Consider the following 27,169-nt stretch of genomic DNA (forward strand, 5'->3'; position numbering starts at 1 on the left):
CTGCCCCCTTAATCAGCTTTGAGGGTATTTGGGGGAAATTTATCTTCTCAAGCTTCTGTTTTTTGGGGTTTTTTCTGTGCTGGAATTTCCTGGTTGATCAGAGTGAGTAGCACTGTGACAGAGATTTTGTGCCCAGGTAACTATTAACCTTTTCTTCTGTCCTAATGTAAAGCAATGTTGGTTTATACTGCAGAGAAGCTGCTGCTGTTTTGGCTCCCTGTTGTATCCTTCGAGGCTGGGGCACAATACTGTCTGTGATCCACAGGCCATCCGGATACTGGCCCACAGAGAAAATCAGCTGACAGCCACAGCTGTGCCACCTGTGCCAGAGCAGTACAGCAGCACAGCAAAAACACTCTCAAAAATAGACTGGACACTAAAGAGCACTGTGAACCAAAGAGCCGATGATTTGAGCATGGACACTTAGGCACCCTAGACCTGGACCTACAGGGAATCAGACCACTGATCTCCAACAGTGGTGTTGGAACCAAACTGGGCACCAGGTGTAATGCCATTCGTTTCACATCCAGCCTCCTCTGAAGTTGACACCACCAGACCTGAACTCTCAGACCTGAACACAGGCTGGCTATTTTCCCAGCCTGCACTTGAGTTTTTCAAGGGACCTTGCGGAATTCTGTCAAGCTCTTGCCCTTCCCAAGTTGGCTTGCCTTGATGGTCTCTGTAGCACCCTGTGCTTTCTTCCTGGACTGAAACTTTTCTGAGATGTCGGTCTCATCCTCAGCACCTTTTGCCAATTGGTTTTCAGCTCTGACAATCTGCAGTGTGGGAAGCTGAGGCACAGAGCCCACATCAGGTTGGTTGCTTGACGCTGCCAGAAGGGGGGGCTTGTGGGGTCCTTCCCTTGTGTGTCTTTATGCCATCAATTTGTATGTGGAGCTACAGGCACAGCTCAAGTTCTTTTGAAGGAATAACTTCTGAGATTCAGATTTTAATCCCCTCTATATATTATTGTATTACAATGCAACATAAGATGTGTGTTGAATAAGTGACAGATTGAGTGCCTGCTGCTGTCTGTTCTACTGAATTATAAATAAGCAGGTTAACTCACAGCCCAGTGCAGAAAACACCTCTCACAAGGAAATTCCCTAAACTCTCCTTCCAGTCAGAATTAATATTTCCCCCACAGCTTCATACATGTTGTGTCAATCTGCCACAGTCCAACTGTGCACACAGAACAAGACAGTCTCCACTGATGGCGAGCACAGAAATGAAACATTCCAGTAAGTATTATGTGCACAAAAATGAACATGGATTCTATGATAGAAAGTCACACTGCTACCAGGCACAACACAGAAACTCCAAGAAGAGAGACCACATGGATATTTAACTTTTCAATTGTATATAAATCCACATTTCTGGGAGGGGAGGTTAGCTTGAAAATGAATAGAGAATGAAATTCCTGTAGATGTCAGGTAAACTCCTCCATTGCTAATAACGTGCCCCTTTTCACTTCATCGTTTCTCTCTGTCCCTTCTCTGTTGAAAACCTTACAACCATTTCCTCTGAATATCTCACCTGAGTCTCCACAGCATATGAATATTCTTCTACATGATTAAGGACCAATCATCAGCTACAGAAAATAAAATGTCAAAGCCACCCCATTGTAAGTATTTGAATGGAAAAAGAGGCCACAAGTGGAGCTCTATGCAGTATGATGGTTCAATTCCCAGGACAGGGACCAGTGTGGGATGAGCCTCATGATGTGAGAATCTGAGAAGCAGCAGCCACATAAGAACCTGTGTGTCTGATGCACAGGGAGAAGGAAAAGAACCCATGAGTACTCACGGTCCCTGTCTTATCATGTCTGGAAAGGCAGGTCTCACACTGCACATTTTCCTGAGAGCTTCTGTGACATCCTTGTTCCTAAGACTGTAGATTAAGGGGTTCAACACGGGAGTGAGGATTGTGTAAAACACAGACACCACCATGTCCTTCTGGGGGCTGTGGTAGGAGCTGGGGAGCATGTAGGTGTAGACAGCAGTACCGTAGAAGAGAAGGACCACAGTCATGTGGGAGGAGCAGGTGGCCAGCGCCTTCTTCCGGCCCTCTGCTGAGTTCATCCTGAGAATGGTGAGGAGGATGAAGGTATAGGAGCTGGAGATGACTGTCACAGGGATGAGGAGCATGAGGACACAGCACAGGTACATGAGCATCTCGTAGAGTGAGGTATCAGAGCAAGAGAGCTTTGTCACTGCAGGGACTTCACAAAAGAAGTGATGGATCTCCCGGGACCCACAGAAGGGGAAGCTCATGGTCACAGGAGTCAGCATGAAGCCATCCACTGACCCCAGGAACCAGCAGGTAGATGCCAGGAGGAGACACACTCTGTGGCTCATCAGGACAGCGTAACGCAGGGGATGGCAGACGGCCATGTAGCGGTCATAGGACATGGCTGCCAGAAGAAAAAACTCTGAACCAACTAGTGTCAAGTAGAGGAACATCTGCATCCCACACTCAGGGGCAGAGATCTTGTTCTTACCCAGAACCTGGTCCATGAGCATCTTGGGCACAATGGTGGAAATGTACATCATGTCCATGAGAGACAACTGGCTGATGAAAAAGTACATGGGGGTGTGGAGGCGAGTGTCAGAGTGAATCAGAAAGATCAGGAGTGCATTTCCAGACAAAGTCATCAGGAAGATCACAAAGACGGCCAGGCACAGCAGAGCTGGGTGTGTGGATTGACGGAAGAGTCCCACCAGGATGAAACCAGACTGCTCTGTGGAGTTGGAGCTCCAGGTGGTAAAGTCCATGAGGTCTCACCTAGAACGCAGAAAAAGCTTTGGGGTTAACACAATGTGAGCTTCTCAAAAGCCTGTCCAGCGAGTGTCACCCATGCATGCAGAGCTTGACTGAACCCACCAGAAATACACTATGGGCCTGTGGACCTGAGGATTTTAAGTTGCCTACAATTCATCAAATTAAAAGAAACCCATTCTCAATGATGGCCAGGAAGGATTTGTAACTCACAGTGATGTCCTCATGGTTTGCACTCATAAACTTCTCTGGTCACAGGGTCCTCTTTGAACAAGTGCTACAAACTTGCAGAATCACAGCTTCTTGCTAACACAGTGACAGTGAAAAAATGGGGAAAAAAGGAAAATGAAATTTATTATTTTCAAAATGTAGTCACTGATGAAGTAAGTCCAAACTTCTCTGGTTTAAGGGTCAACTCCATGTTTTTATTTCCCTGTACTGGGGATTGAACCCAGGCCCTTCAGGCTGAATTACATCCGGAGGCCCCCTCACTGTGTGTATGTGTGTTGTGACACAAGGTCTCACTAACCACTAACTTGCCCAGAGCAGATTGGAAATTGCAATCAGCCTACCTCAGTCTTCCACATTACAAGCTAGGTTGTGGAGCGAGCCCATGTTCTCACCAGCAGGACCAAGCCTAGAGACAAAGGGCTGCTGGAGAGAAACCATGAGTACGGCCTGAGCCAACTGTCTGTTTGGCACCCTTGTGCCCTGTAGTCCTCTGTCTGCTGTACCTAAAGGAAAGATTAGAACAATATTGGTTTTCAACCTCCTAAACATTTAATGAAGCAAGGTCCAGCAAGTTCCTAGAATAAACACATATGGTCTTAAGGATTCAATATTTACACTAATTATCATGAATAATCTATCTTAGAATAATACACCCTCAGATCTCCGCTTTAGCACCTAGTTACACACTTAAAGATTTGATTTTCAGAATAAGGTTGGAAAAGACCTGCAAATCAATAAAGCATTAACCTACTTTAAGAAAACAATTTATATTTGAAAATACGTGTTTATGCATGTTTCTTGCATATAAATATGTGAACTGTAAGTAGAGACTGATATAAGCATATGTACATGAACTTATAAATAGAAATACCTGTTTGTTTCTTTTTTACTAGTTTAACCCCAGTTAAGCATACATAGCTTGATGGAAGATTTCATCTCTTTATAGTCCACTGTACATCCCTGAGTTTATATCCATAAAACTCCTACTATTTGCATTAAATTACAGAGAAGAACTAGGATTTGTAAGATCGCTATTATTTTTTAGACAAAGATTTGGATGTTTTTGCAAACATCATGAGCACCACAACTGATTTTTCATGAAAAACTGAGAAGCAGAAAGAAACACCACACCCCGCTGAGAGTCTCCAGGTCTTGTGCCCGTCTGCCTGGATCCCAGCTCCCAGCCACTGGGATGGATGCGGAAGGGAAACCCAGATCACAGGACACGTGACTGGACTTGGTGAGGTCCCTGTCAGTTTATGCATTCAATATACCATTTGCATAGACTACAAGTGATTCAGATACTTATTGAGTAAGTAGTAAAATGCAGCAGACAGAAAACACACACGAGCGTTCTGAGGAGGCTCAATAATCACCCTCCAGGTTTTCTCTTAAACAGATTTAACGTTTTCCGCTTCTCCTCTTCTGACATTGTGAACTTAAATTTTCATAGGACTTCCTGACAGGAAGGTACTATTATCCCTTCCTTCTGGAAAGATACTAGCAATGCTAGTGATGCAAGTATATTTAAGAGAAAAATTGTAAGATTCAGATTTTACAGTCCTGTAATAACACAAAAATTGTTTCTAATCTCCAACTCATTACCGGCCTCAAGCCCTGAGAAGCTGGTGTGCTGGAGAATCCTGTGAATGTGTCTGGCATCAGTGATGTCCCCAGCATCAGTGTCCGGCAAGCCCAAGGCAACGGCAGGGGCTTCTCCAGATCTGTCTTATCACTGCCAGCAGATGGACACTGAGCCTTGTGCAAAAATTTGAAGTTTCCTAACCAGCTGTGAAAACACACCTGCGACCTAGGGTGCAGTTTTCATAAGGTGGGGCTGGGACCGGCACAGTGGGCAGCATGGGTGAGAGCCCAGGTGCTGGGGGCTGAAGGAAAGGAGGGGGTGCAGAAGGCTGGTGGGGAGGTGTTGGGAGTGGCTCTGCTGCTCTTTGTCCAGTGGAAGTCACAGTTGTCATCCACATGCAACAGCCACCCTGATGGAAGAGGAAGCACTGTGTGTGACTATGCAAGGGGACCGACCTGCCTGCCCACTCCTCACCTTCACTGTCCTAATGCTCAGGTCTCCAGTAAGCTACCTGGCCGTGTGTTTAACTTGGGGATTGTTAGTGGTGCTGGTCCAGTACCACAGGAAGAATCTGAGGCTGACATCGGCCCAGAAGTGTTCTAATGCTTTGCCACCTCACCCCTTTCCCAAGAGCCTACCAAGTATTTACTCTCTTATCTCGCTTTCTGCAGACTAAATTTTCGGTTATCAGAGCAGCAGCCTAATGCCACTCCTCTAACCAAGAGGACTCTGTGTTGCCCCAGTGTGGATGCAGACCACCCAGTGCCTCTGCTGTGCTGGAACTGCCACCCTCCCTCTGTGGTCCACAAGCTGGATGTGAAGCCCCACTCACCCAGGAAATATAAACGCACCTGAGGCATTGTTGCTAGTGTTATGGTCATCCTCAGAAGTCACCCCAACAGAACAAAGCAGATCACTCTCTCTGCAATATTTCAGTCTCAGGAAAGCAAATGCATCCTTTTAAAAATAAAGGTGAAGTACATTCTTAGGTCTACACAGTTTGAAAATAAAAATCCCATTTCTTTGTGTATTGAAGTAAATTGATGTTACTTGAAGTTTTCAGAAGGAAGCACATTTTGTTTTCTTTAGAAAAGTAGATGCTAGAGAAAAGGAAGGTAATGTTGTTGACAACTAATAGGAAGTGGCAGGCGCAGACCAAGGAGTCAAGAACCCTGGCCGCCCTTGGCTCCTGCAGCGCTCTCCGTTTGTCTGCAGACCCGGTCCAGGTGGGCTGATGGGCTGCAGGCAGATTAAATGTGCTCAGAAGGAGGGACAGTGAGGTCATCCCTGCTTGCCTGTGCTCGTGTGGGACTGGATCAAAGATTTCTGTTAATAAAGCCTCTCTGGGACTTTGAAAAGGAATACAATTAAGAAAGCCAAAGAAGCCAACAGAGGGTTCCCATGAAATTCTACTTTTTCTGAGTCTTTTAAAAAATTTTCTTCTGTGATGTTTTAGCTTCAAATCTTAACTAGCATTAATCCTGACATCAACACTTTCCACTAGAAATAATATCTGATCATGACATAGAGGAGTGAGTGAATGTATAGCTTTAACATTTGCACTCTATGAACTTATAGCGAGCAATATCTGTACATCCTTCTTTAATCTTCAAGTAAATTTTGTGAGATATTCTTGTCTACCACAGTTACAGAATCTGCAACAGAATTCAACTGATGTGTGAAATATAGCATCACTAATGAGTACTATTGTAAGAATAAAATTGAGAAGGTCCTCACAGTTTTTCTTCCATCCTCTTTAGTATATTCTTTCTCCTGTCATTCACCTGCTATCTGTGCCGCTTCAGGATAAATGTAATTTTAATGTATGTCACGATTGAAGGTAATATGATCCCAAAGCCCGATGTATTTGGAAGATCATTGGACAGTGAGGCACTATAGGTTCCTTACTGTCAGCAGGTGCACTGTGACCTCAAGAGATGGGGGGGTCACAGATTGTGACCCGGAAGGAGATACCTCCCTTCTCAGATCCTCCTGCAATCTCTGCTTCCTGGCTGCCATGATGTGAGCAGCTTTTCCCTGCTCAGGTCCTCCCAACATACTGTTTCTGCCTTGGAGCCAGAAAACTATAGACTGAAACCTCTGAAAACAGTGAGCCAGCTAAATCTTCTCTATTTTAAATTGTGAGTGTTGGGTATTTTGTTCGAGCAATAAGGACATGACTAAGACTAGCAACACAGCAATATTTGACAAATATTGTCCAAGGTGTGCAGAAAATTGAAACCCTGTATACTGTGGTGGAAATGGAAGTGAATAGCTATTAGTGAAAACTATATAATAATCTCTCAAAAATTTAAAAATTATATTCAGCCATATGATTCAACCATATGATTCAGCAATTCCATTTCTGAGTGTACATTCTTAAAGAAATAGTCATGTGTCCCAAAAAAGTATCGTTATCAACTGTTTGTTGTAGTATTATCCATAGTAACCCCAATATATGCAAACAGCCTAAATGTCTGCCAGTGGGCAAATATCTATATATCCACCCATTTCTCTCTCTCTCTCCCTCCACACACAATGTTTTAAAGGGACAAAGGAGACTACAGTCGCAGTAAAAAAAAATGCAATATGTTGTCCTATTCAGCACTTTAAGAAAAGGAAATACTGCCATTGAGACAACATGGATGGAGAACATTGCACTAAATGAATGAAGTCGGGTGGATAGATAACTTCTGAAATGTCCCCGTGGGATCTGAGTAAGTTAAAACTCACAGACACATAGAATAGAACAGTGGTTGCTGTGCGGTGAGATTGATAGGAGATTTTGTCAAAAACTCCAAAGTTTCAGTTAGAAAATAAATAAACTCTGGGAAACTAAAGTACAGCATAATGACTCTAAGTAGTTACTGTATTATATGCCTGAAATTTCCCAGGAGTAGATCTTGTTTCTCTTTTTGAAAAATCGTGGTAGGAAATCATGTTTTAGTTAATCTGATTATAGTAATTGCATTCAACATAGACACAGATAAAAACTCAGCATTATTCATCTTGAACGTGTACAATTTTTATTGTCAATATAGCTCACTTCAATTGAGAAAGACAAAGAAGACTACAGTAACAGCAAAAAAATACAATGTTATTTTCAGTTGAGCCTTGGTCCAAAGTAAAAATAATTATATCAGATGAAAGGCGTATGTAAGAAGAAATGACAGAGAACAAATAAATTTATTAACATGAGAGGAAAATTAAAATCTGTATCAGGAAAGTGCAATATTTTCATCTGGTAAAGGCATCCATATAAAAAAAGCTATAAAAAAGGCTAACAGACAATAGAAATTGAAAGGAGCAAGGTGGAACTTAGGTATTTTAAATCCCAATTGGCTTTTATATAAGGATAAAAGAACTTTGAAGTAAAAACAAAAAAGGATCAAAGTCACCCCATGTAAAACCTAATCTAAATCATTCATCAAAACAAATTGGCAAAAGGACAGTAATAAATGGTGATGGAGACTTGGGAAGATGGCAGAATGGAAGGAAAAGTGAGGAAGAGCTCTGGGAACAAACACAAGAGAAAGGAAACCTATGCATCATGGAAACCCGGAATCACAAGCTGGGGCGTGGCCCAATGGGAGTCCACACAAGCTTTTCCTCCAGCTTGGGAATTCGGTCTTAAAGTCACTCTACCCGTGAGACAGCCAGACGCAACACTGCACAAGCTACCCGGACAGGAACCAGAGTCATTTTGAGATTTGCCCAATTTGTGGGGCTTACAGGCTGGGGCAGGCAATGTCAGGGCTCTCAGGGCGTGCCCTGCTGCAGGCTGGGTGGGACTAAGCAAACAGGAGGCCCCAGAAAGTGTGAGCAGTGGGGGACACAGGCCACAGTGGAGAGGGTGTGGCAATGCAGTAGCCGCGCTTTTGGTAGCAAGAAGCCAGGGCAGTGTGCGGGGGCCAGATTGTAGGGAGAGGTGTGCTTACTGTGTTCTGTTCTGTCGGCATGGCCAGAGCAGAATGTGAGGGCTTCTTGTGGGCATACAGCCATGCTACAGCTCGGTCATTTGCCCAGGGTCACTGTCCACTCATCTGGGCTGAGGACAAGACCAACAGGGACAGCTCAGACCAAGGTACAGCACTGAAAAGCACCGGCTGCAGTCTAGACACAGGTTTCCCCCGCTGGCTGCACAGACAGCAGATCTCAGGAGAGGCGAGCTGCCCCACAGATGTCCACACCCTCACGGCAGCCGGGTACAGACCCTGGCCTTTTCCACCTGTTGCGTGCCCAGACAGAGAGGTGGGATAAAGGAGTCCCTGTCCCTCGTGCTGGACACTGCAGAGCAAGGCTGCTGGAAGGCTCTGCTTATGCACACCAGGTGCATTAGCCAGGAGGGATTTCCCACCAATCATTACGGATTTGGTTCTGGGTTTTGTTTCTGTTCTGTCCTCTCCCTTCTCTTTTGCTCCATTTGTCCTCTATAAGTTATCTGCAGCTTTAGTTTTCTTTATGTTTATTTTTTCCTCATGATTTTCCTTACGTTTAATTTGCATCGCTTCTTTTTGCAGTCTGCCTGCTCCAGGTGCATTTCACCTCTCCTCCTATTAAGAGACTAAGTGCACTGGTACTTCGTGCATCTGTATTTACAGTGATTATTTCCTCCCATTGAACTGTTCCCTATATCAGTATGTAGCAACCTTCTTGGTCTCTTCTGATCAGTTCTGGCCAGAAACCCACTTTGTCTAAAATAGGACAGTTACTCCTCATTGCTTTCAGGATTCTATTGCTTGAAAAATCATTTTCCATCCTTTTATTTTATGTGGGGGTTTGTGATATCTCTTCTAACACCATATAGTTGAGTTTTAATTTTTTGTTTTCTGTTTTTATTAAATCTGCCAGACTGTATCTTTTGACTGGGGAGTTATGCCCATTTACCTTGAGAGTCATTCATTTATGAATACAGAGGTATTTACTAGAAGCTGTTCTTTCATTACTTTTCTACTGAATTTTTTCCATTTAGTTTAGCTACTCTCTCTGTTACATGCATTCTCTCCTTTGAGCTCTTTGATGGCATCAACTTCACTCTCTGTTTCAGATTCATTTGAGTACTGTCTGCAGTGCTGGTTTGGTGGCCATGGATTTCTTAGGTGTTCTTTCTTGTGAAATGTATTCATTCCTCCACCAATTTTGAAAGATATTTTTGGAGGCTATATTCATCTGGATTGGCAGTCATTTTCTGTTAGAACTTGAAAACTTCATTCCAAGCTCTTCTGGCCTTTAATGATTGTGTTGAAAACTCTGATGTTACTCTTGTAGACTTGCCTTTGTCATTTCTAATGTTGTTTTATGTTTTCTTTCTTTTACTATTGGTAAATTTGGCCATAGTTTGGTTTATTTATCTATTCAAAAAAGCACCTCTTTGAATCATTGAACCCTTGTATTTTTTTAGCTTCAATAATTTCATTGATTTCCACTCAATTTTCATAATTTCTTGACTAGTACAAAGTTTGCATTGATAATTAAGATATTTATTTGGGATCACTGCATTTTTCATTATCATTTAATTCTAAGAAATCTTTTAAGGTCTTTTTTCATTGCTTTATATACTCAACTGATCATTCAAGAATATATTATTCAATCTCCATGTGTTTGTGTAATTTCTGTTCTCTCTTTTGGTGACTGCCAATACTCAATCCTTTGTGATCCTGTAAAATGCAAGAGAATATTTTGTACATTTTGAGCTATGCTTTATGGAATATTATGGAAAAAGTTCCATGGGGTTAAGAATAATGTGTATCCTACTGCTACTGGGTGAAACATTCTGTGTATAGCTTTGGTTCATTTGTTCTACCATGAAGTTTAACTTTGAGTTTCTTCACTTTTTATCAGACTGACATGTCTACTTGTGAGGATACGATATTGAATTCTCCTGCTATGATTCTATTGGTGTCTGTTCTCGAGCTTTTTTAAGGCAAATGGTCATTTTTTTTTAAAAAATCACAAAAACCATGATATAGAATTTCAAAACAAAATAATAGGAGATAAACACAGGTTAATTTATTGCATGTTGTTATCTTCTAAGCAGTTGTCCAGATCACAAGATATAGGCATGAAAAAAATTATCAGTGAAAGCACAAACTGTTCTTTTTGATAAATTAAGAGAAATTAGTAGTATAGTTATCTATCTTGTGTGTGTGTGTGTGTGTATATATATATATATATATACATATATATATAATATATATATATATATATATATATATTATATACGTGATTCTTTTCCTTCCTTCCTTTTCATCTTTCCCCTGTCCCAGTTGTTCTTTCCTTTTGAGCAGTTTCTTTTCCTTTAACAATATCTATTGTGCATTTTGCATCTTATTTACTCCTTCAGTTTTTTACATTTAGCGAGACTATGATATTTACACATGTGAATCTGATTTATTTGATTTATGAGCACAGTCTCACACTGCATCCATTTACCTATAAGAGCCTCAATTTTATCCTTCTTTCTATCTGAGTAACACTCCATTGTATTAAAATACTACATTTTCTTATCCATTCCCTGATTGATGGGCATTTGGATTGTCTCCATGATTTAGCTATAACAAACTGTGCTGCTGTAAACATTGGTGCAATGATTGTGAAATGATGTTTTCAATTCATATGGGAAAATACTCAAAAGGTGGAGTCGCTGGTTGTATGGGACCCCAATCCTACTTTTCTGAGGAAACTCTACACTGATTTCCACAATGGTTGCACTAGCCTACTCTCCCATCAAGAGTGGAGAAGGATTCGTTCCCCCAGCCCAGCCTTACTAGCATTTGTTGTTGGTTAATTTCTTCATGGCAGCCATTCTTTCTGAAGTGAGATGGAATCTCAGAATTTTTTTATATTAAAGAGATTGAGAGAAAAGTGGACAGAACAAAGCAGATGAGAACAGCACAATGTAAGCAACATAGCACTTCAAAATAAGACAACCAGATATTAGCAGTAGCTACCATAATGTCTCTTTCTTTGAAATAGCTGAGCATACCTTCACATACAGTAATATCAACAAAATCGTATAAAACCATTCAAGAGAATGAAAGATTACAGGACATTCAGAACAAAATAACAGAAAATGAACAATGACTATTACGTTATCTCATTTTCCATAAAAAATTTACCTATACTATCACACATAGTAAAATCTAATAAGACACAACATGATAGAACCAATGGAAATAGAAGAACAAAAGCATGGTAGGATTCAAAGCGAGATGATATTAAATCAGCAATCGCTGCCATAATGTCTTGTTTTCTTCAAAGTAGCTGTTCATATCATCACACATAATAAAATCAAATAAAACAGAATGAAGCCATTCCAACTAATAAATGAAAACATTATAAGACTTTTAAGCAATGTAATGGGGAATCATGATTACCATAAAATCTTATTTACTCTTACGATTTCTTACACTACAGAGACTGTACAGTATTTATAGATGTGAGTTTGATTTATTTCACTTATGAGTATGGTCTCAAGCTGCGCCCATTTATTTATGAATATCTCAATGTGATCATTCTTTATAGCCGAGGAGTACTCCATTGTATAAAAATACCACAACTTTTTTAACACTCCTCAGTTAATGGGCACTTAGGTTGTTTCCAAGATCTGAATATTACAAATTGTGCTGCTATAAACATGGGGGCATATACATCACTGTGGTATGATGTTTTCAGTTCTTCTGGGAATATGCCTAGAAGTGGAATAGCGGGAACAAATGGGACATCCAATCCCAGCTTTCTGAGGAACCTCCAGGCTGACTCCACAGTGGTTGCACCAATCTATACTCCCACCAACAGTGCATAAGAGTTCCTTTTTCCCCACAGCCTCTCCAGCATTTGTTGTTGGTAGTTTTCTTGATCCTGGCCATTCTTTTAGGAGTGAGACGAAACCTCAGTGTGGTTTTAATTTGCATTTCTCTGATGAGTAATGGTGAGGAACATTTTTTCATGTATTTATTTGTCATTTGTATTTCTTCATCTCAGAACTGTGTATTCATCTTGGATGCCCATTTTTTGACTGGGTCTTTGAATTTTGATAGTCTGATTTTTTTTAATTCTTTACATGTTCTAGACAGAAGTCCTTTGTCTGAGGGACAGCTCACTAAGATTTTTTCCCAGTTTGTGGGTTGTCTTTTCACTATGCTGGAGATTTCTTTTGACATGCAGAAACTCTTTAATAAGATGTGATCCCACAGGGAAGTATTTCCTGTGCAGTTTAATTCCTGTTCAGGAATTCTCTACCTACCCCTATGTCTTCAAGATTTTTACCCAATTTGTCTTCCAACAGATTTAGTGTTTCTGTTTTAGTATTTAGATCCTTGATCCACTTAGTTTTTATTTTAGTACATGGTGATAGGCATGGGCCTAGTTTTAGTTTTCAGCATATGGAGAGCCCATTTTTCCAGCACCATTTATTAAAGAGACTTATCGTCCTTCCAGTGAACATGTTGCGCACCTTTATCAAAGATACGGTAGTTGAGTGTGTGTGTAGTTGTGATTGTATCTTCTAATCTATTCCATTGATCTTCAGATCTGTTCTTTATACCAGTAACTTGTTGATTTTATTACAGTAGCTTTGTAGTATAACTTCAAGTCAGGATTGTGATGCTTCCTGCCTTGCCTTTGCTGCTTAGAATTGCCTTTGCTACTCTAGGTCTTTTCTGGTTCCAGATGAGTTTTAGGAGTGATTTCTGTAGATCTATGAGGTATGTTGATGGTATTTTCATTGGGATTGCAATGAATTTGTATAATAGTTTTGTGAGAATGGCCATTTTCACAATATTTATTCTTCCTATCCATGAACAAGGGATGTCTTTTCATTTTCTGAGATCCTCTTTGATTTGTTTTTCAGGGTACTATAATTTTTCCTGTATAGATCCTTTACCTCTTTTCTTAGATTAATTCCTAAGTATTTCATTTTTTTTTTTTGGATGCTAGTGTGAAGGGTGTAGCTTCTCTTATTTCTGCCTCACTGATTTTGTTGTTAGTGTATAGGAATGCTATTGATTTTTGAGTATTGACTTTCTATCCAGCTAGATTGCTGAATTTATTATATCTAGGATACTTTCAATGGAGTTACGGGGTCCTCTATATAGAGTATCATGTCATCTGAAAATAATGATAATTTAACTTCTTCTTTTCCTATCTTTATGCCTTTTATTTCTCTCTCTTGTCTAATTGCTCTGGCTAGTATTTCCAGTACTATGTTTAATAGGAGCGGTGATAAGGGACATCCTTGTCTTGTGCCTGATTTTGAGGTAAAGGCTTTCAGTTTTTGGCCATTTATTATAACGCTGGCTGTTGGTTTGTCAAAGATGGCCTTTATCATATTGAGGTAAAGACAACCTATTCCAATTTTCTGTAAGGTTCTTATCATGAGTGAATTTTGGAACTTATCAAAAGCTTTTTCTGCATCTATAAAAATGATCATGTGGCAGAGGAGGAGCTGGGCAGATCTGGGTTGCCTTCATCGGCCTCTCTGTTTGTCTGGAGTACTGTGGATATCTCGGCCCACACTGTTGGAGTCCCTCCAGGCTTCCAGGTGCAGTGAAGGGGAGCGGTGGGTTTGAGGCCTCTACATCCGCCTCCCCATCCCGGTTGCACTTGGAGAACTGCTGAGCTCCTGACAGGTGGGCGGGCCCACGCTATCCCCCAAGCCCAGCCTGTTTTGATGCCATGCCTAGCCATCAGTGTACAGAGGAGGAGCTGGGCAGATCTGGGGTGCCTGCATCGGCCTCTCCATGTGTCTGGAGGACTGTGGATATCTCTGCAAGCAGGGAGGGATCACAGGTTCCTGAGGCACCGCGGCCTGTGGTGAGTACCCTAACCCGGCTGCGATTGAAGAACTGTGGAGCTTCCAAGGGACAGGTGCACGCACAGTGTCCCTGAGGCCCAGCTTGTCTGGAACTGCGGAGTTCTGAGCAGGCAGAGGAGGGCCACTGGTTCTGTAGGCCCAATGGCTTGGGGTAGCGTGGTGCCAGAGTCTCAGTAGCTCCAAACATAGAAGGGGATTTTCAACAGATCCTGAGGAAGCTCCCAAATAACACTTGAAACACAGAAATATAGGAAAATGACAAAACAAAAGACCAAATTACAGCCTCAAACCTCCAGCCCATCTCAAAAACCCTAGGAGCGATGTATATAGAAGAAAATATATCCCATCCACCTCATATATCGGATACAATAGCTACTGAAATTGACAAGCAAATCCAGGAAGCTTTAAAGAAATTCAAACTCAAAATAATCTCCCAGATAAAAGAAGAAATGATAAAAGAAAAAAAAGAGATTCTAAATATATCTAAAGAAAACACAGATAAAAAATTGGAGGAACTAAACAAAAAGATAGAATCCCTAGACGAGCAATATAAGAAACAAACAGAATACATAATGCAGATGCACAGAGATATACAGGAAATAAAAAACTCCACTGAAAGTTGTAAAAACCGCCTTAATGAAAGTGAAGATAGAATTTCAGACCTTGAAGACAGGATTGCAGCTAGTGAACAGGAAAGGAAAGATCTTTTGAAAATAACAAGGAATCAGGAAACAACAATTCAACAACTGCAAGATGATGCAAAGAAGAATAACATAAGAATGATAGGGATTAATGAAAGAGAGGGAGACAAGTTGAAGGATGTCAGGAGGATATTTAGAGAAGTAATAGCTGAAAATTTCCCAAGCATGAGATCAGAAACTGACATCAGGATCAGTGAAGCATATAGAACTCCAAACAGTCATAACCAAAATAAAACTACACCCAGACATATAATAATCACCATCCCAGAAATCCAACACAAGAAGAGATTATTAAAAGCTGTCAGACAGAAAAGACAGAGCACTTATAAAGGAAAACCTAACAGAATCACAGCAGACCTCTCAGCACAAACGATAAAGTCAAGAAGAGCATGGAGTGAAGTATTCCAGATCCTAAAGCAAAATGATTTCCAACCTAGACTGATATATCCTGCAAAACTATCATTCAAAATAGATGGGGAAATACGACACTTCCATGACAAAGAACAGCTGAAGAACTTCATGAACACCAAACCAACCCTGCAAAAAATATTGAAAGACAGTTTAGATACACAAAGGAAAAAACCAATAAGCAAAGCAAATAATTAAACAGAACTGAAAGATAAAGATGCAACAGCAGAGAGATAACATTCCTACAATTAACCAGCATTTAACAGTAATAACTATTAATGTAAATGGTCTCAATGCACCAATCAAAAGAAACAGACTAGCAGAACGGATCAAGAAACAAAATCTAATCATATGCTCTTTACAGGAAACCCATCTAACCCAGAAGGCTACTCACAGACTGAAAGTCAAAGGATGGAAAACAATTCTTCATGCAGCAGGAATCCAAAAAAAGGCAGGAGTAGCCATTCTGTTTGCAGACAACCTGAACTTTAAACCAACAATGACCATAAAGAACAAAGAAGGTCACTACATACTCGTAAGGGGAAAACTCCAAGAGGAAGAGATAACTATCTTACATATACAGGCACCAAACTCCAGAGCGCCCAGTTATATAAAACAATTATTAACAGAAATGAAAACTCAAATTATCAGTAACACAATTGTAACAGGAGACCTTAATACGCCATTGACACCAAGGGACAGATCAACCAGACAGAAAATGAGCAAAGAAGTAACAGAACTGAATCACACCTGTGAACAAATGGGTTTGATAGACATATACAGAATGTTCCACCCAACAACATCAGAATACACATTCTTCTCAGCAGTACATGGATCATTTTCTAAAATAGACCATATATTAGCTCACAGTACATATTTAAACAAATGCAAAAGAGTTGAAATCATCCCTTGCATGTTATCGGATCATAGCACTCTGAAATTAGAAATTAATGATAAAAGATACTGCAAAAATCCCACAAACACATGGAAACTGAATAACACACTCTTGAGTAATCAGTGGGTCACAGAAGAAATTAAAGAAGAAATTAAACAATACCTAAAAGAAAATGAAAATGCAGATACAACTTACCGGAATCTGTGGGATGCAATGAAAGCCGTCCTGAGAGGAAAATTTATTGCACTGAGTTCCCACATCATGAAAACAGAACGAATACAAATAAATAACTTGATGCTACACCTCCAACAGCTAGAAAACGAGGAACAGGTCAAGCCCAAAGCCAAAAGAAGAGAAGAAATTATAAAAATCAGAGCAGAAATCAATGCAATAGAGACTAAGAGAACAATCCAAAGAATCAACGAATCAAAGAGTTGGTTCTTTGAAAGAATGAATGAAATCGATAAGCCCCTAGCCAACCTTATTAAAAAAAAAAGAAGAAAAAGCTCAAATTCATGCAATAAGAAATGAAAAAGGAGAAATAACTACAGACCCAATAGAAATACAGAAGACCATCAACACCTATTTAGAAAATCTCTACTCTCAAAAGTTTGATAACACAGAAGAAATAGACAGATTCTTAGAAGCATATGAAGTACCAAAGCTAGATCAAGAGGATGTAAAACTGTTGAATAACCCAATCTCTGTTAATGAAATTGAAAATGTAATTGGGTCCTTGCCCACCAAGAAGAGCCCAGGCCCAGATGGATTCACTGCAGAATTCTACAAGAAATATAAAGAAGACCTAATGCCGACACTCCTCAAATTATTCAATGAAATTGAAAGGGAAGCAATCCTTCCTAAGTCATTCCTGGAAGCAAATATTACTCTAGTACCAAAACCTGAGAAAGACCCAACTATAAAAGAGAACTATAGACCGATCTCCCTAATGAACACAGATGCAAAAATCCTCAATAAAATATTTTCAAATAGGATCCAGCAAATCATCAAGAAGATTATACACCATGACCAAGTGGGATTCATCCCAGGAATGCAAGGATGGTTCAACATATGCAAATCAATAAATGTAATCCACCATATCAATAAAGCCAAAAATAAGAATCACATGATCATTTCTATAGATGTAGAAAAAGCCTTTGATAATATCCAACATTTATTCATGATAAGAACTTTACAGAAAATTGGAATAGATGGTCTTTACCTCAATATAATAAAGGCCATTTATGACAAACCAACAGCGAGCATCATACTAAATGGCCAAAAATTGAAAGCCTTTACTTTAAAATCGGGCACAAGACAAGGATGTCCTTTATCACCACTCCTATTTAATATAGTACTGGAAGTACTAGCCAGAGCAATTAGGCAAGAAAGAGAAATAAAAGGGGTAAAGATAGGAAAAGAAGAAGTTAAATTATCATTGTTTTCGGGTGACATGATGCTCTACATAGAAGACCCCCTAAACTCCATTGAAATACTCTTAGATACAATAAATAAATTCAGTAATGTGGCTGGATACAAAATCAATACTCAGAAATCAATAGCATTCCTATACACTAACAACAAAATTACAGAGAGGGAAATAAGAGAAACTGGACTATTCACATTAGCAAGCAAAAAAATGAAATATTTAGGAATTACTCTTACGAAAGAAGTGAAAGACTTATACAGTGAAAATTATAATACACTGAAAAAGGAAATTGAAGATGATCTCAGAAAATGGAAAGACATCCCTTGCTCATGGATAGGAAGAACAAACATTGTGAAAATGGCCATTCTCCCAAAACTGTTATACAGATTCAATGCAATCCCAATAGAAATACCATCAACATACCTTATAGATCTAGAGAAATCACTCTTAATTTCATCTGGAACCAGAAGAAACCTAGAATCGCAAAGGCAATTCTAAGCAGCAAAGACAAAGCAGGAGGCATCACAATCCCTGACTTGAAGTTATACTACAAAGCAACAGTAGTAAAATCAACATGGTATTGGAATCAAAACAGAGCCGAAGATCAGTGGAATAGATTAGAAGATACAACCACAACTACGAACACACTCAACGACCTTATTTTTGATAAAGGAGCCAAGCATGTTCACTGGAAGAACGACAGTCTCTTTAATAAATGGTGCTGGAAAAACTGGCTCTCCATTTGCCGAAAACTAAAGCTAGACCCATGTCTATCACCATGTACTAAATTAAAATCTAAATGGGTCAAAGATCTGAATATTAAAACAGAAACACTAAATCTATTGGAAGACAAATTAGGTAGAAACCTTGGAGACATAGGAGTAGGTAAAGAATTCATGAACAGGACTCAAACCGCACGGGAAATACTTCCCAGAATCAATAACTGGGACCACTTCTTATTAAAAAGTTTCTGCATGTCAAAAGAAATCTCCAGCATAGTGAAAAGAAAACCCACAAACTGGGAAAAGATTTTAGTGAACTCTCTCTCAGACAAGGGCCTCTTGTCTAAAACATATAAAGAATTAAAGAAACTCAGACCTCCAAAATTCAAAGATCCAATCCAAAAATGGGCATCTGAGATGAATACGCAATTCTCAGATGAAGAAATGCAAATGGCAAATAAATACATGAAAAAATGCTCATCATCATTGGTCATTAGAGAAATGCAAATTAAAACCACACTGAGATACCATCTCACTCCTGAAAGAATGCCAGGATCAAGAAAACCGACAACAAATGCTGGAGACGCTGTGGGGAAAAAGGAACTCTCCTGCACTGCTGGTGGGAGTGTAGACTGGTACAGACTTTGTGGAGATCTGTCTGGAGATTTCTCAAAAAGTTGGGACTGGAAATCCCATTTATTCCAGCTATTCCACTTCTAGGCATATTCCCAGAAGAACTGAAAGCATCATACCACAGTGATATATGTGCACCTATGTTTATAGCAGCACAATTTGTAACCGCCAGATCTTGGAAACAACCCAAATGTCCATCAACTGAGGAATGGATAAAAAAGTTGTGGTATTTCTATACAATGGAGTATTATTCAGCTATAAAGAAGGATCACATTGAGATATTTATCAATAAATGGGCGCAGCTTGAGACCATACTCATTAGTGAAATAAATCAATCTCGCATGTGTGAATACCGAATAGCTTCCCTAATGTAAGTAATGATTCAAATATATAAAAATATGTGGTAATCATGATTCCCCATTAGGTGGCCTTGAAGCCTTATAAAGTTTTCACTCATTAATTAGAAAGGCTTTATTCTGGGCTTCTTGATATGAAAATATTTGAAGCTAGAGTATATGAAGTTTTATCCAAATATTTCAAGGAAAAAGACACTATGGTAACTACTATTAAGTCAGGTTATAAGGTGGTGAAGTACTAGGTTGTTTAAACAGTCATGCTGTGACCTCTATTGTTATATAGTTATGTCCTGTTTTATCTCAATCTCCCCCTTATTGTTTCAAAAAAAATTATTTAGTCATTTCTTATGTTTGTCTTAATTAAAGAAAAAATTCAAAAAAATTATGATATATAAATAATAACTCTTTTTTATTTCCTATTAACTTGTTTTGAAGCCCTGTAGTACTCCCACGATCTTGTTTTGACTGATTAGACTCTGTTCCATTCTATATGATAGTATCAAGTTTGAAGACATAGGCAACTACTTTGAAGACAATAAGATTCACTAAGATACCCATTCTGGTTTGACTATTGTCTTCTTTGGAAGTCCTGTAATGTTTACAATGCCTAAGTTTTATTGGTCTTGTTCTCTACTGTTTTGTCCAACTTTATAATATCTAATGAGATAAACAATTCTTTTTAAGGAAACAAGGGACAACGTTGATAACCATTGTTGATAAACTTGTACTCTGTTCTACACCATGTGCTATGTCTATCCTTGGTATTGACTGACAGCTTTGTTTTGCCATATTTGACTGTATTCTTCCCCCCCCCCCAAAGAAAGTAATAAGCACTAAGGAGTAATAAAATCCAAGATGTGTAAATTTTGTTGTAAAAAAGAGAGGGAAAAAAAAAAGAAAAAGAGCTCTAACGGATATAACAGCAAGTGTGTTTAGGGGTGTTAAATAGCGGACTATATCAATGTTTTTGGAACATTGAACACAGCTGTTTGCAGTCTCCCTGTTTGAATGTCCACCTTGTGTTCTTTGATACTGTGATTTGAGGAACTATTTTCAAAAAGATAATGTGTAATCTACTAGCAGGTGATTTCTTACTGTTATGTTTTTTTGTTTTGTTTTGTTTTGTTTTGTTTTGTTTTGTTTGTAGTTCTGTATTGCATGTACCCTTACGCCGCTTTGGTTTGTTTTGTGTTTTTTCTCTTTTTCCTGTTAAATTTAAAAAAAAAAAGAAAGTCTCCTAGATATAATAAATTCAGCAATCTAGCTGGATAGAAAGTCAATACTCAAAAATCAATAGCATTCCTATACACTAACAACAAAATCAGTGAGGCAGAAGTAAGAGAAGCTACACCCTTCACACTAGCATCCAAAAAAAATGAAATATTTAGGAATTAATCTAAGAAAAGAGGTAAAGGATCTATACAGGGAAAATTATAGTACCCTGAAAAACAAATTGAAGAGGATCTCAGAAAATGTAAAGACATCCCTTGTTCATGGATAGGAAGAATAAATATTGTGAAAATGGCCATTCTCACAAAACTATTATACAAATTCATTGCAATCCCAATGAAAATACCATCAACATACCTCATAGATCTACAGAAATCACTCCTAAAACTCATCTGGAACCAGAAAAGACCTAGAGTAGCAAAGGCAAGGCAGGAAGCATCACAATCCTGACTTGAAGTTATACTACGAAGCTACTGTAATAAAATCAACATGTTACTGGTATAAAAAACAGATCTGAAGATCAATGGAATAGATTAGAAGATACAATCACAACTACACACACACTCAACTACCGTATCTTTGATAAAGGTGCCCAACATGTTCACTGGAAGGACGATAAGTCTCTTTAATAAATGGTGCTGGAAAAATGGGCTCTCCATATGCTGAAAACTAAAACTAGGCCCATGCCTATCACCATGTACTAAAATAAAAACTAAGTGGATCAAGGATCTAAATACTAAAACAGAAACACTAAATCTGTTGGAAGACAAATTGGGTAAAAATCTTGAAGACATAGGGGTAGGTAGAGAATTCCTGAACAGGAATCAAACTGCACAGGAAATACTTCCCTGTGGGATCACATCTTATTAAAGAGTTTCTTCATGTCAAAAGAAATCTCCAGCATAGTGAAAAGACAACCCACAAACTGGGAAAAAATCTTAGTGAGCTGTCCCTCAGACAAAGGACTTCTGTCTAGAACATGTAAAGAATTAAAAAAAATCAGACTATCAAAATTCAAAGACCCAGTCAAAAAATGAGCATCCAAGATGAATACACAGTTCTGAGATGAAGAAATACAAATGACAAATAAATACATGAAAAAATGTTCCTCACAATTACTCATCAGAGAAATGCAAATTAAAACCACACTGAGGTTCCGTCTCACTCCTAAAAGAATGGCCAGGATCAAGAAAACTACCAACAACAAATGCTGGAGAGGCTGTGGGGAAAAAGGAACTCTTATGCACTGTTGGTGGGAGTATAGACTGGTGCAACCACTGTGGAGTCAGCCTGGAGGTTCCTCAGAAAGCTGGGATTGGATGTCCCATTTGTTCCCGCTATTCCACTTCTAGGCATATTCCCAGAAGAACTGAAAACATCATACCACAGTGATGTATATGCCCCCATGTTTATAGCAGCACAATTTGTAATATTCAGATCTTGGAAACAACCTAAGTGCCCATTAACTAAGGAGTGTTAAAAAAGTTGTGGTATTTTTATACAATGGAGTACTCCTCGGCTATAAAGAGTGATCACATTGAGATATTCATAAATAAATGGGCGCAGCTTGAGACCATACTCATAAGTGAAATAAATCAAACTCACATCTATAAATACTGTATAGTCTCTGTAGTGTAAGAAATCGTAAGAGTAAATAAGATTTTATGGTAATCATGATTCCCCATTACATTGCTTAGAAGTCTTATAATGTTTTCATTCATTCGTTGGAATGGCTTCATTCTGTTTTATTTGATTTTATTATGTGTGATGATATGAACAGCTACTTTGAAGAAAACAAGACATTATGGCAGCGATTGCTGATTTAATATCATCTTGCTTTGAAGTCCTACCATGCTTTTGTTCTTCTATTTCCATTGGTTCTATCATGTTGTGTCTTATTAGATTTTACTATGTGTGATAGTATAGGTAAATTTTTTATGGAAAATGAGATAACGTAATAGTCATTGTTCATTTTCTGTTATTTTGTTCTGAATGTCCTGTAATCTTTCATTCTCTTGAATGGTTTTATACGATTTTGTTGATATTACTGTATGTGAAGGTATGCTCAGCTATTTCAAAGAAAGAGACATTGTGGTAGCTACTGCTAATATCTGGTTGTCTTATTTTGAAGTGCTATGTTGCTTACATTGTTCTGTTCTCATCTGCTTTGTTCTGTCCTCTTTTCTCTCAATCTCTTTAATATAAAAAAATTCTGAGATTCCATCTCACTTCAGAAAGAATGGCTGCCATGAAGAAATTAACCAACAACAAATGCTAGTAAGGCTGGGCTGGGGGAACGAGTCCTTCTCCACTCTTGATGGGAGAGTAGGCTAGTGCAACCATTGTGGAAATCAGTGTAGAGTTTCCTCAGAAAAGTAGGATTGGGGTCCCATACAACCAGCGACTCCACCTTTTGAGTATTTTCCCATATGAATTGAAAACATCATTTCACAATCATTGCACCAATGTTTACAGCAGCACAGTTTGTTATGGCTAAATCATGGAGACAATCCAAATGCCCATCAATCAGGGAATGGATAAGAAAATGTAGTATTTTAATACAATGGAGTGTTACTCAGATAGAAAGAAGGATAAAATTGAGGCTCTTATAGGTAAATGGATGCAGTGTGAGACTGTGCTCATAAATCAAATAAATCAGATTCACATGTGTAAATATCATAGTCTCCCTAAATGTAAAAAACTGAAGGAGTAAATAAGATCCAAAATGTACAATAGATATTGTGAAAGGAAAAGAAACTGCTCAAAAGGAAAGAACAACTGGGACAGGGGAAAGATGAAAAGGAAGGAAGGAAAAGAATCACGTATATAATATATATATATATATATATATATATATATATACACACACACACACACACCCAGGATAGATAACTATACTACTAATTTCTCTTAATTTATTAAAAGAACAGTTTGTGCTTTCACTGATAATTTTTTTATGCCTATATCTTGTGATCTGGACAACTGCTTTGAAGAGAACAACATGCAATAAATTAACCTGTGTTTATCTCCTATTATTTTGTTTTGAAATTCTATATCATCATTTTTGTGATTTTTTTTTAAAAAATGACCATTTGCCTTTAAAAAGCTCAAGAACAGACACCAATAGAATCATAGCAGGAGAATTCAATATCCTATCCTCACAAATAGACATGTCAGTCTGATAAAAAGTGAAGAAACTCAAAGTTAAACTTCATGGTAGAACAAATGAACCTAAGCTATACACAGAATGTTTCACCCAGTAGCAGTAGGATACACATTATTCTTAACCCCATGGAACTTTTTCCATAATATTCCATAAAGCATAACTCAAAAAGTACAAAATATTCTCTTGCATTTTACAGGATCACAAAGGATTGAGAATTGGCAGTCACCAAAAGAGAGAACAGAAATTACACAAACACATGGAGATTGAATAATATATTCTTGAATGATCAGTTGAGTATATAAAGCAATGAAAAAAGACCTTAAAAGATTTCTTAGAATTAAATGATAATGAAAAATGCAGTGATCCCAAAAAAATATCTTAACAATCAATGCAAAATTTGTACTAGTAAAGAAATAATGAAAGAGTGAGTGGAAATCAATGAAGTTATTGAAGCTAAAAAAAATACAAGGGTTCAATGATTCAAAGAGGTGATTTTTTGAGTAGATAAATAAACCAAACTATGGCCAAATTTACCAATAGTAAAAGAAAGAAAACATAAAACAACATTAGAAATGAGAAAGGCAAGCCTACAAGAGTAACATCAGAGTTTTCAACACAATCATTAAAGGCCAGAAGAGCTTGGAATTAAGTTTTCAAGTTCTAACAGAAAATGACTGCCAATCCAGATGAATATATCCTCCAAAAATATCTTTCAAAATTGGTGGAGGAATGAATACATTTCACAAGAAAGAACACCTAAGGAATCCATGGCCACCAAACCAGCACTGCAGACAGTACTCAAATGAATCTGAAACAGAGAGTGAAGTTGATGCCATCAAAAAGCTCAAAGGAGAGAATGCATCTAACAGAGAGAGTAGCTAAACTAAATGGAAAAAATTCAGTAGAAAAGTAATGTAAGAACATTAGTAAATACCTCTAGTAAAAACCTCTGTATTCATAAATGAATGACTCTCAAGGTAAATGGGCATAACTCCCCAGTCAAAAGATACAGTCTGGCAGATTTAATAAAAACAAAAACCAAAAAATTAAAACTCAGCTATATGGTGTTAGAAGAGATATCACAACCCCCCACAGAAATTAAAAGGATGGAAAATGATTTTTCAAACAAAAGAATCCTGAAAGCAATGAGGAGTAACTGTCCTATTTTAGACAAACTGGGTTTCTGGCCAGAACTGATCAGAAGAGACCAAGAAGGTTGCTACATACTGATAGAGGGAACAGTTCAATGGGAGGAAATAATAACTGTAAATACAGATGCACGAAGTACCAGTGCACTTAGTCTCTTAATAGGAGGAGAGGTGAAATGCACCTGGAGCAGGCAGACTGGAAAAAGAAGCGATGCAAATTAAACGTAAGGAAAATCATGAGAAAAAAATAAACATAAAGAAAACTAAAGCTGCAGATAACTTATAGAGGACAAATGGAGCAAAAGAGAAGGGAGAGGACAGAACAGAAACAAAACCCAGAACCAAATCCGTAATGAGTGGTGGGAAATCCCTCCTGGCTAATGCACCTGGTGTGCAGAAGCAGAGTCTTCCCCCAGCCTTGCTCTGCAGTGTCCAGCACGCGGGACAGAGAATCCTTTATCCCACCTCTCTGTCTGGGCACGCAGCAGGTGGGAAAGGCCAGGGTCTGTACCCGGCTGCCGTGAGGGTGTGGACATCTGTGGGGCAGCTCGCCTCTCCTGAGATCTGCTGTCTGTGCAGCCTGCAGGGGAAACCTGTGTCTAGACTGCAGCCCGTGCTTTTCAGTGCTGTACCTTGGCAGCTCCTGAGCTGTCCCTGTTGGTCTTGTCCTCAGCCCAGATGAGTGGACAGTGACCCTGGGCAAATGACCGAGCTGTAGCATGGCTGTATGCCCACAAGAAGCCCTCACATTTTGCTCTGGCCATGCCAACAGAACAGAACACAGTAAGCACACCTCTCCCTACAGCCTGTGCCCCACACACTGCCCTGGCTTCTTGCTACCAAAAGCGCGGCTACTGCATTGCCACACCCTCTCCACTGTGGCCTGTGTCCCACACTGCTCACACTTTCTGGGGCCTCCTGTTTGCTTAGTCCCACCCAGCCTGCAGCAGGGCACGCCCTGAGAGCCCTTACGTTGCGTGCCACAGCGTTTAAGCCTCCCAAATTGGGCAACTCTCAAAATGACTCTGGTTCCTGTCCGGGTAGCTTGTGCAGTGTTGCGTCTGGCTGTCTCACGGGTAGAGTGACTTTAAGACCGAATTCCCAAGCTGGAGGAAAAGCTTGTGTGGACTCCCATTGGGCCACGCCCCAGCTTGTGATTCCGGGTTTCCATGATGCATAGGTTTCCTTTCTCTTGTGTTTGTTCCCAGAGCTCTTCCTCACTTTTCCTTCCATTCTGCCATCTTCCCAAGTCTCCATCACCATTTATTACTGTCCTTTTGCCAATTTGTTTTGATGAATGATTTAGATTAGGTTTTACACGGAGTGACTTTTATCCTTTTTTGTTTTTACTTCAAAGTTCTTTTATCCTTATATAAAAGCCAATTGGGATTTAAAATACCTAAGTTTCACCTTGCTCCTCTCAATTTCTATTGTCTGTTAGCCTGTTTTATAACTCTTTTTATATGGATGCCTTTACTAGATGAAAATATTGCACTTTCCTGATACAGACTTTTAATTTTCCTCTCATGTTAATAAATTTATTTGTTCTCTGTCATTTCTTCTTACATACGCCTTTCATCTGATATAATTATCCTTACTTTGGACCAAGGCTCAACTGAAAATAACATTGTATTTTTTTGCTGTTACTGTAGTCTTCTTTGTCTTTCTCAATTGAAGTGAGCTATATTGACAATAAAAATTGTACACGTTCAAGATGAATAATGCTGAGTTTTTATCTGTGTCTATGTTTAATGCAATTACTATAATCAGATTAACTGAAACATGATTTCCTACCACGATTTTTCAAATAAAGAAACAAGATCTACTCCTAGGAAATTTCAGGCATATAATACAGAATACTACTTAGAGTCATTATGCTGTACTTTAGTTTCCCAGAGTTTGTTCATTTTCTAACTGAAACTTTGGAGTCTGACAAAATCTCCTGTCAACCTCACCGCACAGCAACCACTGTTCTATTCTATGTGTCTGTGAGTTTTAACTTACTCAGATCCCATGGGGACATTTCACAAGTTATCTATCCACCCGACTTCATTCATTTAGTGCAATGTTCTC

General features: G+C 39.0%; 1 protein-coding gene across 1 annotated transcript; it reads right to left on the reverse strand.

Moving 5' to 3' along the window:
• Positions 1-1,802: 1,802 nt before the first annotated feature.
• LOC100733568 (olfactory receptor 2T29-like) lies at positions 1,803-2,774 on the reverse strand. Its single transcript, XM_003479486.1, has one exon. The coding sequence runs from the start codon at positions 2,772-2,774 to the stop codon at positions 1,803-1,805; it is 972 nt and encodes a 323-aa protein (XP_003479534.1).
• Between the last annotated feature and the right edge of the window lie 24,395 nt (positions 2,775-27,169).

This window comes from Cavia porcellus, unplaced genomic scaffold (genome assembly GCF_034190915.1).
Source record: "Cavia porcellus strain 051 isolate PalLab524CR breed Dunkin Hartley unplaced genomic scaffold, mCavPor4.1 scaffold_2, whole genome shotgun sequence".
In the NCBI taxonomy this organism is placed as follows: Eukaryota; Metazoa; Chordata; class Mammalia; order Rodentia; family Caviidae; genus Cavia; species Cavia porcellus.